The following is a 13094-nucleotide window of genomic DNA, read 5'->3' as shown; positions in this document are numbered from 1 at the left end:
AAGCATGGGGAGGCAGTTGTGGGGAGGAAATAGGGGCCAGGCATGGGGGAGCAAAAAGGGGAACTGGTTTTGGGGGGCAAACAGTAGGGGGGCAGGCTGGAGGAAAGGAGTGGAGGGGGCAGGTACTAGGGGACAAGCATAGATTCATAGCTGTTAGGGGCTGGAAGGGACCTTACAAGATCATCAGGTCCAGCCCCCCTGCACTTGAGCAGGAAAGACTGCTGGGATCAGATGACCCCAGCAATGTGGGTGTCAAGATGCTTTTTTGAAGATCTCCAGGGTGGATGACTGTACCACCTCTGGGGCGGGGAAGGGGGAGAGTCTGTTCCAGATGCATGACACTCGAACTGTAAAGCAGTTTTTCCTTATGTCTAATCTGAAGCGATCTTCACTTGGTTTGTGCCCGTTGTTTCTTGTAGTCTCCTGGGGGTCCTTGGTGAACAGATGGTCCTCCAGGCCCTGATATATGTCCTTGATATACTTACAGGCTGTCCCCAAGTCCCCTCTGAGTCTTCTCTTCTCCAGGCTGAACAGTCCCAAGTCTTTCAGCCTCTCCTCATATGACCTGCTCTCCAGACCTCTAATCATGCTCATGCCCTCCTTTGGACTCTCTCAAGCTTCTTCACATCCTTCCTGAAATGCGGTGCCCAGAACTGGACGCAGTACTCCAGCTGTGGTCTCACCAAGGCCGAGCAGAGTGGGAGGATGACACCTTTAGTCTTGCTTGAAATGCACCGGTAGATGCATGCCAGTGTTTGATTTGCTCTGCCAGCTACAGCACCTCACTGGTGGCTCATGTTCATTCTGTAGCCTATTACGACCCCACCAAGGGGGCAAGTGATGCGAGGGACAGGGAGGAAAGGGCAGAGGTCAAGCCACCTGACTGCCTTGCTGCCTGCCCCCCCACCACTGCTTGTCCCCATTGCAGCAGTGGGTAGGGACAAACTTAACGTGACCTTGCAATAATTAGATTTTCTATATGGAAAATGGTAACACATTTATGCTTTTTCCATGTCTAGAATCTAAGCATTGGGGGGGGGTCATCTTAAATTTGAAATCATCTTGGATTTGGGTAAACTGCGTACTTTAAAAGGAGAGAGGGAGCATCAGCTCACGCTGTAACATCTACCTCTGCATGCTGCTGGAGTGCCATAAGTGAGCTAAATTGCTGTAGATTTCACCCTGAATGAAGGATGCAGCATTTTGATATGCTCGTCTTAATACAGGATTATGTGGTCAACAATTGCATTGCAACAGCTTATGTTGGTGTCCTTTGATCATAATGAAATGATTACCTCTCTCTGTAACCAAAGTCATTTTGAAAGTGAGATGTATGCCTCTGATCTTTACATTGAATATAACAAACCAGAGGTGTAACTGGCCAGGACTGGGCCCCGGTGGCAGTAGCCACGGCCAGGGCTTCACTTGTGTTGGTGTCCTGTCATCTCCTGCACTGCTGCCACTTCTGCTTCTCTGCCCTCCCTGCTGTCAGAGCCACTGCAGGGAAGATGCAGGGTAAAGGGGACAGGAGTGGATGGGGGACTGGAGGGTGAGGTATCCCCTTAGCTTTATTCTCACACCTTCACCCCCAGACAGCTCCCCAATGGCTCATGCCCCATTCGCCCATCCATCATGTAACAAGCTATAGCAGATCCAGGGTGCATTACATAGTGTAACTACAGAGCACTCTTGCTGTCAGCGCAGATTAAGATTTTTCTTCCAAAAACATGGTTTGTAAATTATCAAGCAAAACATACATTTGAAGATGACCCACCTTTGTGCTGCTGGCTCACTTTTTTTTTGCATGTGCCTACAAACTTGGTCTAAGCCTGCTCAAAAATCCAGCCTTAGCAATACAAGAAACAAAAGTACCTTCACAGGTCAGTAAGAAGTAGTCCAGGTTGTGACTGAATGAGGCGCTGAAGTAAGTACAGTTTTCAATCAGATCACATGACAGACACTGCCTGTTGAAGTTTCCATTTGTGCTTGCACTGAAAAAATTAATGCATATCCATGAAGGTCACTGAGCAGGGATTATACTGAAACAATATTCTGGCACTTGATTGCACTGTAGAACCGAACTATAATGTGTCCAGCGTTCCTAAGAGAAACCTCTATTTAAACTCAACAGAGTTTAAATAGAAGTAATGGTGCTTTTTTTTGCCTACATGGAAAAATAATATAAAAGGGTACTGATAACCTTTTCCTTTGGTTTGATTTTTTTCAAGGACAGGCCGTATAGCAGCTGCACAGCTTTCCAAGAAATAATGGCTGCAGCTGCATTTGCAGTATAAATAGACCAACAGAAATTAGGGCACAGTGTTTCTATAACAGATGATATTTATTATAAAGGGGAACTGACTTGCTGGTGCCTGCCTCCTGGACTGTGACCTCCTTATCCACTCTGATAACAGCTTGTGGATTGGTAGTCACAACAGTCAAGTAGACAGAAAAGATGCTGTTCAGGCTGCTTTTTTTAAAGCAGACAGCCTGACCTGCTTGTGTCCTCAAGAGCACTAAACAGCAGGACACTACAGGCTAAAGGGCGGGAAATAGTAATACTCAGCACTCCTGTTGCAATTTTTCACTTTACATTTTTTTACAGAAACACAGGGAAGAAGTATTAGTCTCCTTTTATGGGCAGCAAAACTGAAGTAGAGGTGCTAGATGTGGACACATTGCACAATTACTACAGAGTAATTTACTTTATAGAAAGGAGCAGCTTCATGACCAGCTCTCCCAAGCCTGGAGCAATAGTACCTGCACACTAGAATGAGAGGAGAGTTGGCTTGTACTGGATGGAAACAAGACAATGGGAATGGACACACACTTAGTACACCTGTGTAACTTTATCCCGGAGGAAAAACTTGCTAACAGGATCTCCACTGCCGCACGGGCAGTACAAGTAGGGCGACCTCCCTCTGCATGGACCGTGGGCTCCCTCAGCCCTTGCGAGCTCCACCATGCCACCCATAGGGGCAGGGACAGGAAACCAAAGTTGGAGGAGGGAAAGGGAGCTTGGAGACCCCAGAAACAGCAGGAGCAGTAGAAAGAGTAATGGCCAGGTGGGGCAGCCCTGATTTACAGTAACATAAGACTGCACATAGTTCACTTATTGAAGTCAAATTACTCCGGTGTAAAGTGTCACATGTCCACACCCACTATGAGGCTAGTTCAAGGCCACCGAGACAGGCAGTGGCAGAGCTGAGGTTAGGATTCACTAGACCAGGAGTGCTCAACCCTGAGTCAGTGGAGCAAATTTGGGCTGGAGTTACATCATCCAAAGAGTCCAGAAATTTGGTGACAGGGGAGCAATAGCAGTATTCAGTCCTGCTCCCCTGTTGCCAAATGTCTGGACCCTTGGAAAGCCCTGTGGGCTGGATAATGTGGACCTGCACACTAGACTGTGCCAGTGTGCAGCCAGATCCAAACACATGGGGCATGGGCAGCACAGGCTCAGGACCAAGGACCGACTCCATGTGCCAGCCCCATGCAGGATCCAGCCTGTAGACTGACCCCGTGCCACTCACCTACCCAGTGGGGCCAAAACCCTGGGCCCTACTGCATTAGACCCTTGCTCCCATTCTGGGCACTAGCTTGTACTCTCCACGTGAAGGGAGGCCTGGGTCATTTACTAGGGGTATGGACAAGCAAAGAAAGAAGAGCGAATTGCAAGGCAGCAGGGACTTCTTGTATTTGCCCTCTCTTCCCCTGCAGGAAGTGGACTCTACATCGGGACAGTTCAGTTCTCAGGGAAACAGGAGGAAGCTGCCCTACTTTCCCATTCACTTACTATGAAGTGAGAGCAGGCACGCATGACAGCTCCTGACATCAGCTGATGTGTGCTCAATCTGCACCCTCTTTTACCTTGCTGTGCTTTGTTTACTTGCTGCTACTTTCAACCAGGGATTACAAACTGGGGGCCAGAGACTTGCAGGCTAGAAACTGCCAGAGCCCTTGTGACTTCAGTGGAGCCAAGAAAATTTATCTGAGTCCCAGCAAGTTAGTGAACAGTAGCTACCTGCAGAGATTAGTTATATCTGGAAGGTGGAAGTAGTCTGAATCAGGCCAATGCTTACAGTGGAGATTTCTCACAGAAAATGAGCTTTATTCACTATAATACAAGTGAATGGCCTAAGCAGATTTGATGTGATTTTTTAATTTAAAAAATGGATGCTGAAAGCCAAGCCTCTCAAAGCACCGCTGAGCAAAGTGGACAGAGGCAGAGGAAGGAAAGACATAATTAAATCACTAGTAATTCAGTTTGTTGCTTTGCGTTCCCACTTGGGAGGAAAACTTTGCATCATGTTACAGGAGGTAAACAAGCTGGCAGCCAAAAGGAGCTCAGCACTGCCCCTGCTCTTCACAATGGATACGGGAAAACAGCCAAAGGAAGCAGTGTGAGGGCTAGAGGTGATGGATACACCAGAGATGTATCCTGTATGTGCCTCTGTTTCTACATCTGTAGAATGAGAATAATGCTACTTTCCCTTACCCTCCCTCCCACGTCCTCCTCAAGCTGTTGTGAGGATTAGCAAATGAACATTTTAGAGTGCTTGGGGTCTGAGGCAAAAAAGAGGCTGGAAACAAGTACATCTAAGAACAGACTCACTGTTCTTAAGCCCACAGCAATTTATTTCTCAGTTGTCACGCAGATAACTTGCATGTCAACTAGCCCTCACGTGTTCGTTGTACAGCTGTAGAGAACATGTTGAAGCTGTGTGAAACTGGAGAAAAAGCATTTGCAAACAATGTCCAGCTGATTCCGCTTGTTTTTAAGACCCAACATTTCTGTGATTTTGTTAGGTTTCCGTAACGTGCTAATATGATTACACAAAATGCAAATGTATGCAGGCTTATTTTTGTGCAGGGGAAACTAAATTGTGTTTGAAACGGTTTCCATGTAATTGTTACACGTCCTCTAGAATGGGACCGATTTCACATTTTGCAAATAAAAGGACAAAAAACGTACCTGTATAAATGCCGCCTCCTGGGTAAATCTTCTGTGCTGAGGAAGTAACTAAAAATATAAAGTACAATAGAGACTATTAGATTCTGGGGTGGGTATTTACACATACATTATTTACATCTACAGCCACCCCAAAAATATTTCCATGATCCTGTAAAGGAAACTGCAAAAACCTGTGCCTTTTTCATTTCATCCCATTACAAAAATAAGTGGCAGTGACCTCTCCACAGTAGAGGATATACATGTTTGGTAAGCTGCATTGCAGCTAAGTCCGGTTGAAAATGTTTCAGTGCTGAAGTACATGTGACAGTTGCACACCAAAAGAAGATGGCTCATGCAAAGAACTCTGTATGTGGTATTTAAAATAATTTAAAATACTTTTTCTTGTGAGATTAAAAACCCCACTCTTCCAATAACTTTTGACAGTTTTGGCCAACTCTCAACTTGTCACCTGCAATGTCTATTCAAAGTCTCTGCTTGAAGGAGGGAGGGAAGAGAAAGCTTAAATTTGGAAGGATTCTCACTGTCCAGGCTTTCCATTGATGCTGCAGTCAGTTCCACTTCTGTTTGAGAAGAATAAAGGCACCAGCTTCCTGAGGTTACAATTAAACAGTGCCTTATCTCCTAGAGATAGCTAACTCTGCAAGGGGTGGCCAACTTTATTTGAAAAGGCAAAGTCAAGAATCATGGAATCATAGAAAATGAGGGCTGGAAGGGACCTCAGGTCATCACATCTAGTCCAACCCCCTCAAAGCAGGACCAGCCCCAACTATATTATCTCAGCCAAGGCTTTGTCTAGCTGGGTCTTAAAAACCTCCAAGGATGGAGCTTCCACCACCTCTGTGGGTGACCTGTTCCAGCGTTTTGCTACCCTCCTAGTGAGAAAGTTTTTATTAATATCTAACCTAACTTCCTTTACTGCAACTTGAGCCCGTTGCTCCTTGTTCTGTCATCTGCCACCACTGAGAACAGCCCAGCTCCATCCTCTTTTGAACCCCACTTCAGGTAGTTGTAGGCTGCTATTAAATCCCCTCTTCAGTCTTCTATTCTGCAGACTAAATAAGCCCAGATCCCTCAGCCTATCCTCATAAGCCATGTGCCCCAGTCCCTAACCATTTTTGTTGACCTGCTGGATCTCCTCTAATATGTCTACATCTTTTCAGTAGTTGGGGGGCCCAAACTGGACTGTACACAGTACTGAAGATGTTGCCTCATCAGTGCTGAATAGAGGGAAAGACTCAATTCCCTCAGTGCGTAGGCAATGCTCCAACTAATGTACCTGTGCCTTCGTGGCAACAAGGGTACATCGTTAGCTCATATTCAGCTTATTATCCACTCTAACCCCCTGGTCCTTTTCTGCAAAGCTGCCGTTTACCAAGTCCCCAGGCTCTACTGGTGCATGGGATTGTTCCATCCTAAGTGCAGGACTTGGCACTTCTTCTTATTGAACCCCATAAAATTTCTTTTGGTTCAATCTTCCATTCGTCCAGGTCTTCCTGAATCCTAGACCTACCCTCCAGCTTGATGTCATCTGAAAACTTGCTGAGCGAGGGTGCACTCCGTCCCATCTTTCAGGTTGCTTATGAAGATATTGAACAAAACCAGCCCCAGCACCAACCCCAGGGATACCCCCCTTGATACTGGCTGCCAACTATACACTGAAGCATTGATTACTACCCTTTGAGCCCAATGATTCAGCCCGCTTTCTATCCAACTTACAGTCCATACATCCAACCCATACTTCCTCAGCTTGCTTGCAAAGATGTTGTGGGAGATGCTACCAAAAGCTTTGCTAAAGTTAAGGTATAGCATGTCCACCGCTCTTCCTGCATCCACAGAGCCAGTCATCTCATCACAGAAGGCAATCAGGATGGTCAGGCATGACTTGCCCTTGGTGAATGCATACTGACTGCTCCTAATCACCACCTTCTCCTCCAAATGCTTATAAATTGAGGACCAGCTCCATGATTTTTCCAGGTACTGAGGTGAGGCAAACCAGTCAGTAGTTCCCTGGACCCTCCTCTGTCCCTTTTTAAAAAATGGAGACTATGTTTGCCCTTTTCCAGTCATCTGGGGCCTCTCCTGATCACCATGAGTTATCAAAGATGATGGCCAGCAGCTCTGCAACTGGCCAACTCCCTCAGCACCCTCGGGTGCATCTGGCCCCATGAACTTGTACATGTCGAGCTCTTCTAACAGTCCCTAACCTGTTCTTTTGCCACTGTCAGTTGTTCACTTCCTCCCCATACTGTGCTGCCAGGTGCAGGAGTCTGGGAGCTGACCTTGCCTGTGAAGACTGAGGTAAAAAAGGTATTGAGCACTTCAGCCTTGTTGCTAACATATTTGTAGAAACCCTTCTTGCTTCCCTTTGTGTTCCTTGCTAGCTGCAACTCCAATTGTGCTTTGGCTTTCCTGATTTCATCTCTGCATGCCCAAGCAATACTCTTATGCTCCTCTCAAGCCTTTTCTCCAAGTTTCTACTTCTTGTAAGTTTTCTTGTTGTGTTTTAGCTCACTGAAGAGTTCCCTGACAAGGCAAACTGGTCTTCTGCCTTACTTGCTAGTCTTCCTGTCCATCTGGATGGTTCCCGAACCTAGTTACTAAAATTCCAGTGTGACTAATCACATACGTTGGGGCACAAATCAGCCAAGTGCTGCATACTCTCCATTCCCATTGAAATCCATAGGAATGAAAGGTGTTCAGCCCCTTACAGCACTGGGCACTAAGCTATAATAATTAACAATTCAATAGTTGGGATGGTCTAATACCTTTTGACCCAGCTATTTAATGGCGAATTAATTTGGATAACACCAAGTCTAAATGTACCATGTCTAGAATTTGGGATCTTGTATCTCACTGAAACTTCCAGGGTGGGGGCATGGGAGGCAAACACACAGTATATGAATCAGAAGAAATCTTTTTAGACTACTCTTTTACTTTATTTTGCTGATATTTTAGGACAAAACCAAGAACAGATGCATCTTATTAGATGATTATAAAGGAACACGATGGAAACAACGGATACTGGAAAAATCTTATGTCAGTTGGTTGATTAGAAACATTTACATAATCCAATAATATTTTGACAGCCAAAAATGTTTCTTTTTGACACTATGAGGACTATATGTAACGGGACCTGTTAAATGACACAGAGATCTATCTTCAAAGATTTTCATTAGAAGTTGTTGATGATGAAATACACTCTCTGACCTCCCTCTCTGACTTTGATACCAAAATGAGATTAGTTATTAAAAACAGCACGAGTGGGGAAAAAAGAAAAACATAAGGCAAGACTGAACAGATATATTCCAGTTTAAACTAGTACTTAAGCCAAAATCAGATGTAGTCCACACTTTTCTTTTGCCTATGCTTTTATCTCTACACATAAAAAGCCTTCAGATATTTTCAAAATGGCAATTGTAGAGCAACCAGCTGTAGAAGCAGAAGCTAAAAGTTGGGAGCCTCTTCATTGAGTCATTTACACCCACCACTTTACTTACATTTTATGCCTCTTTTCATTGTACGCCAAAATCTTTGTTACATCCCAATCACCGGATGTAATAGACTGTAAGTTATCACTGCTGCTGTTGGGCTGCCAAAAAACAGAAAGCATGAGAGTTCACCTTTCTGCAAGGAAGACCATCAAACAATTCTATCGAAGTCTATTTTTCTTTTCTCTCAAAATATGAAGCCGACATGATTCCATGATTTAAGATAAATCATTATTTGGTGAATTGCTACAAAATATTTCTTTAGAGGCATAAGAATAGTTAAAAGCGATCCTTTCCAAAACTCCACTGGAGGTAACGGGGTGACTTGGATAGAGTACAGATTACAATTCTTTCCTACGACCTGTTCTGCCTAGAGGGCATCTGCCCTGCAGATAATAGCCTCTCGTGTGATTCACTGACTGATGAAGGAGGTGCTTTATTAAAAAAAATATACAAAACAGGGAGATTCTTTGAAATGTGCTGGACATTTGTAGAGGTTTATATTCAAAGTGAGCTGCATCATCTGCTGGTGACTAGTTATCCACTACCGCTAGCATTTACTTGAATTAAGGAGCAAATACTTATTCTGAGACGGAGCCAGGTCCTTCCTGCACGTACTGCTATGTCTCTGGTCTTAACACAGATATGATATTCATAACACAGTCTAATCAATTCTAATTAACAACAACAACGCAAACAGTGGGCGTTTCACCTGTGATGAGGACATGGCAATGTGGTAGAACTTTCCTCGTCCACCCTGAGGAATGGCTCGGACGAAGAAAAACTTCCGACCATCCTTCGAAAAGACTGGCTCTTCATTCTGCAAATGTCAAGTACACATGACGAATTATCATTCATGTTTGGGGATTTTTTTTAACTGGTAAAAACAAGTGTTAATTTAATTCGAAGGGAAGTAAGACGTGCTTTCTAAAAACAGTTTAAGAGCATAAAGCCTTCTAGAAACGGAAAAATTGACACAAATTCTTATAACTTTTGCATTTTTTTTTATTTGCTGAGAAAAAAACCAGCCATCTTTTTGCTGGCCTCTTCTGGGAGCAAAACGAAACTGGCAGCAAAGCAGCACTCGTGGCTTCAAAGTCAATACCCATTTACAAAAGCAAAAATAGCTCATACATTTATGGAGAGAAGGCTGCTAGGGGACAACTGGAATATAGACCTTAAACAGGTTTGCAGTTGGGTGATATTTGTTTGGCCAATCTTGTTTATTCAGCTGGAAGAGCTGCTTTGGGCTGCATATCATTTTGCATACACGTCCTTAAAGAAAAATCCCCAGCCTGTCTTTCAGAATCTAATTCGGTCTCCTTTCCAACCTCCGTACAGATGATTAATTTGCAAAATTATTTACAAGCGGGAGGAAAAAAGAATGTCTTTCAAAAATGTCTTTGACACAAAGCTCCCAGGTGAACCAGATGATTGATTTTCCTGTGATTATTATGACTTTCAGTCAGACAGAGACCGGGTTCTGCGTAAGGAAATCAAACAGTGCACATGGCAACCCATTCTTTTCTGGAGGCTGCTTTCTTTTCTTTTATACTACAGGAATCCACAGGCATCTGGGGGCCTTCCACTCCAGGAGACGGTTACAGAGCGGACTACAAGGGCTTGCACTAGACTTTGATACATATAGTACCTAATGGCGACAAAAATCATTAGCTCTGCCTTTTGAGGCTAGTTGTAGCTCTTCTGTTCCAGCTCTTGAATGGCAACAAGGGCAGTTGCTAAAGCAAAAACTTAATCTCTTGAAGCCAGATATGAAGTATATTGAAGAAGAATCCATCATGCATTCATCAGAGTAGAGACAAGACTCTTCCGCTCCACCTATCCTGGGCTGTGCTTGTAAGTGCTTCCCTCTCTGAAGCACTCAACAGAGGAATGCTCTTGGTCAGCCTTCCTGGGTCTTCAGCAGCTAATGATTCACCAGATGTGGCTGACACCCAGGCTTCACTACGACCACATCTCAACATACCATACCAAACTAATGCAGATGAAAAAACAACAGCTTGAGCAGACAGGGAATTATTTTACTGTTATTGTACAACTTGCATTCAGACAGATCCTGCATGTTGCAGAAGGAAATGAAACAGTGCATATAGCAGCCCTTGGGCATGTGGAAACCTTCCACGGGAAATGTAGTTCCTTTTCAGAACTGCTGACACGCTGCTTGTTCTTTCATTCCTGTTGTTAATTAGCTGTTAATTATTTAACTTTCTATTAGCGTTAGATCGAAAAGGTCTACTTTGGGGGTTCTAAAGCGCCTGGCTTCATTTTTATTTTTCCTTGCTTAGCGTTCAGTCCTTTTTTAAAAGAAGCATGGCCATTGTTTGCTTGCTAAAACATCACAAAAGTAAGTTTAATCTGTTTTGAACATCTCCTAGAACTTTAAATATGAAAATCTTTGTGCTTCATTTCAGAGTCCTTGTAAGAAGAGGAAAAAACCCAATGGCAAAATAATGTAGGATCAGAGGAAACTGGGGCTGGAAGGGACATAGTTCAGCCCCCTACTTAGGGCAGGATCATCCCAGCAAAATGATCCCAGTCACGTGTCTATCTAACCTGGGGCTGAAAATGCCCACCACTTCCGCAGGTTGCCTGTTCCATTGTTTGACCACCTTCATAGTCAGAGAGTTCCTCCTAATCTCCAACCTCAATTTCCCCGGCTGAATCCTGAGGCCATTGCTCCTAAATAAAGCCTATCTCCTACAGTCATGGAGAAAAGTCTATTTCCTTCTCCTCTGTAATCGCTCTTCAGGTATTTGAAGACTTACCAAAGAAATTTTACCCTGTGATCGAATTGGTATGGGTTGTGAGGGGTCTTCTTCTGCAATGGGGGAGGGAGAGGTGGGAAAGAAGAACGGTGTGGCCATCTTCCTTGGATCTCTCGAATGTATTTTAGCTACTTTTGCACCAGCAGGACATCAGCCACAATGGTCCCCATACTTTAGCTGTAGGAGATTAAGGTGTTATGTCTTGTGGCTGCTAATAGGTCAGACGGTGGATTTATATGGGATGGGATGGATAGGGATGATCCTACCTCAGGCAGGGAGTTGGACTAGATGACCTCTAGAGGTCCCTTTCAGCCCTACTTTTCTATGAATCTGAAGCTCCCCTCAGTCATCTCTTCTTCAGACTAAACCGCCTTATTGTTTTCAGCCTCTCGTCATATGGGCCAAATGATCTGCTGGTGTAAAGAGGCACAGCTCCAGAGAAGTCAATTGTAGATTTACCCCATATTGCTGTACCTATGATTATTGTACTATCAATTCTAGCAATGTTTCTCTGCAATGAAACTAGACCTTGAACAGACTGCTTTAACAGACCTATTCTGAGACATGCTGGAAGGATGTGCACCATACAAATGATTACTACCATCCATCAGTGGTTCTCTGACCTTATGAGCACTCTATTTGGATGCATCTGCTCACGGACAGACGTCTTGTTAATACAGTCACAATTTTCATTACAAACTCAGCAGTTGTGTTATAGAGACTCAGCATGGGTAACACAAAGAGCGATGCTAATGGGACACATTCTTGAGATAAAATAGTCTTCAGGAAGCCACACCATGGACCTTGAAAACACACCCACCCTGAGTCAACACCAACATGCACTGCCTTTTCATCTTACCGAGATAAGAACAAAAATCGAACTGGAAGGAGGATAAAAACAATTAAACAAATTTAAAAAAAAACCAGAATGAGCATAACCCCACCCACAATATTTTAAGGAATGGACAGATGAGTAAATTGTGTTTCCTGGAGGGAAACTGGATGGAAGAAGTCACACATTTGGTGAGAGGCAAGATCAACCAATTCAAGAGGTTATGTTCTCATCTTGATCATTGAACTTGACATGTGACCTGGGGCAAATTGCTTTATGTCTCCCTTCTTCCTCCCACCTTATCTAGTTAGGTTGGCAAGCGCTTTGAGGCAAAGACTGGCTCTTACAGTTTTCATATAAAACACCTAGCAAAATAGACCTCCAACCTTATTGCTGCCATAACAGTTCTGCATGCAAACTGGCGGAAAAGTGGGCAGCTCTCAGGCTGGGTTCAGGTAAAGTCAGATATGCACTCATTTATTGCTGCATGTAGCTTTATTACAATTATGTTGCTTTTGCTTATTATACAGACAGGGGTCTTATAGTTTCACGCAGACCAATCATCTCAAGGACTCGGCCTTCCTTCCATAGCTGCGTTGATGCCCTCCCATTTGTCTGCCTGGCACACCTCAGTTCTGGCCTTGCAACAAATGGAGTTGCTTGTGTGGGTTTTGGTGCCACGTCCATTTTTTGGTGGAAGTCTCCTTAATTCACAATGTCTCAGGGCAATGGCTTCACTACGGATTTGAATTCAAACATGGTCTGAATGTTTCAGCAACAACTACAGGAATGTGATAGCCAACTGCAGCTTTTTAACACTTCGAAGTTCACTTTTTTTCTGGGCTTAGCATTTGTATGATTTGCTCCAATGTCTCTATTGTGCTTTCATATTAGTGAGAAGTGTCGAGCCTTTCAAAGAAGCCTGCTCACCTGCCCCTTATCCCTGGGACTATGGGAGCAAGCTGACCCCCACCCCTACCACTTTTATCCCTGAGGCTATGGTGTTAAGATGCCTG

General features: G+C 44.2%; 1 protein-coding gene across 1 annotated transcript in view; it reads right to left on the bottom strand.

Moving 5' to 3' along the window:
• The window catches only part of DPP6 (dipeptidyl peptidase like 6), a 982502-nt gene that overhangs the window by 91023 nt on the left and 878385 nt on the right, over positions 1 to 13094 (bottom strand). Inside the window, exons 13-16 of the mRNA XM_019508144.1 lie at positions 9173 to 9280; positions 8470 to 8561; positions 4973 to 5020; positions 1873 to 1991 (exon numbers count right to left, since the gene is read on the bottom strand). Coding sequence (XP_019363689.1) covers positions 1873 to 1991; positions 4973 to 5020; positions 8470 to 8561; positions 9173 to 9280 — 367 coding nt within the window. The remainder of the gene's footprint in view (positions 1 to 1872; positions 1992 to 4972; positions 5021 to 8469; positions 8562 to 9172; positions 9281 to 13094) is intronic.

This window comes from Gavialis gangeticus, unplaced genomic scaffold, assembly GCF_001723915.1.
Source record: "Gavialis gangeticus isolate Ggan-Ray unplaced genomic scaffold, GavGan_comp1, whole genome shotgun sequence".
Taxonomy (NCBI): Eukaryota; Metazoa; Chordata; order Crocodylia; family Gavialidae; genus Gavialis; species Gavialis gangeticus.
Note: the sequence above shows the minus strand (reverse complement) of the source record. Positions and strands in the feature narration are given on the sequence as shown.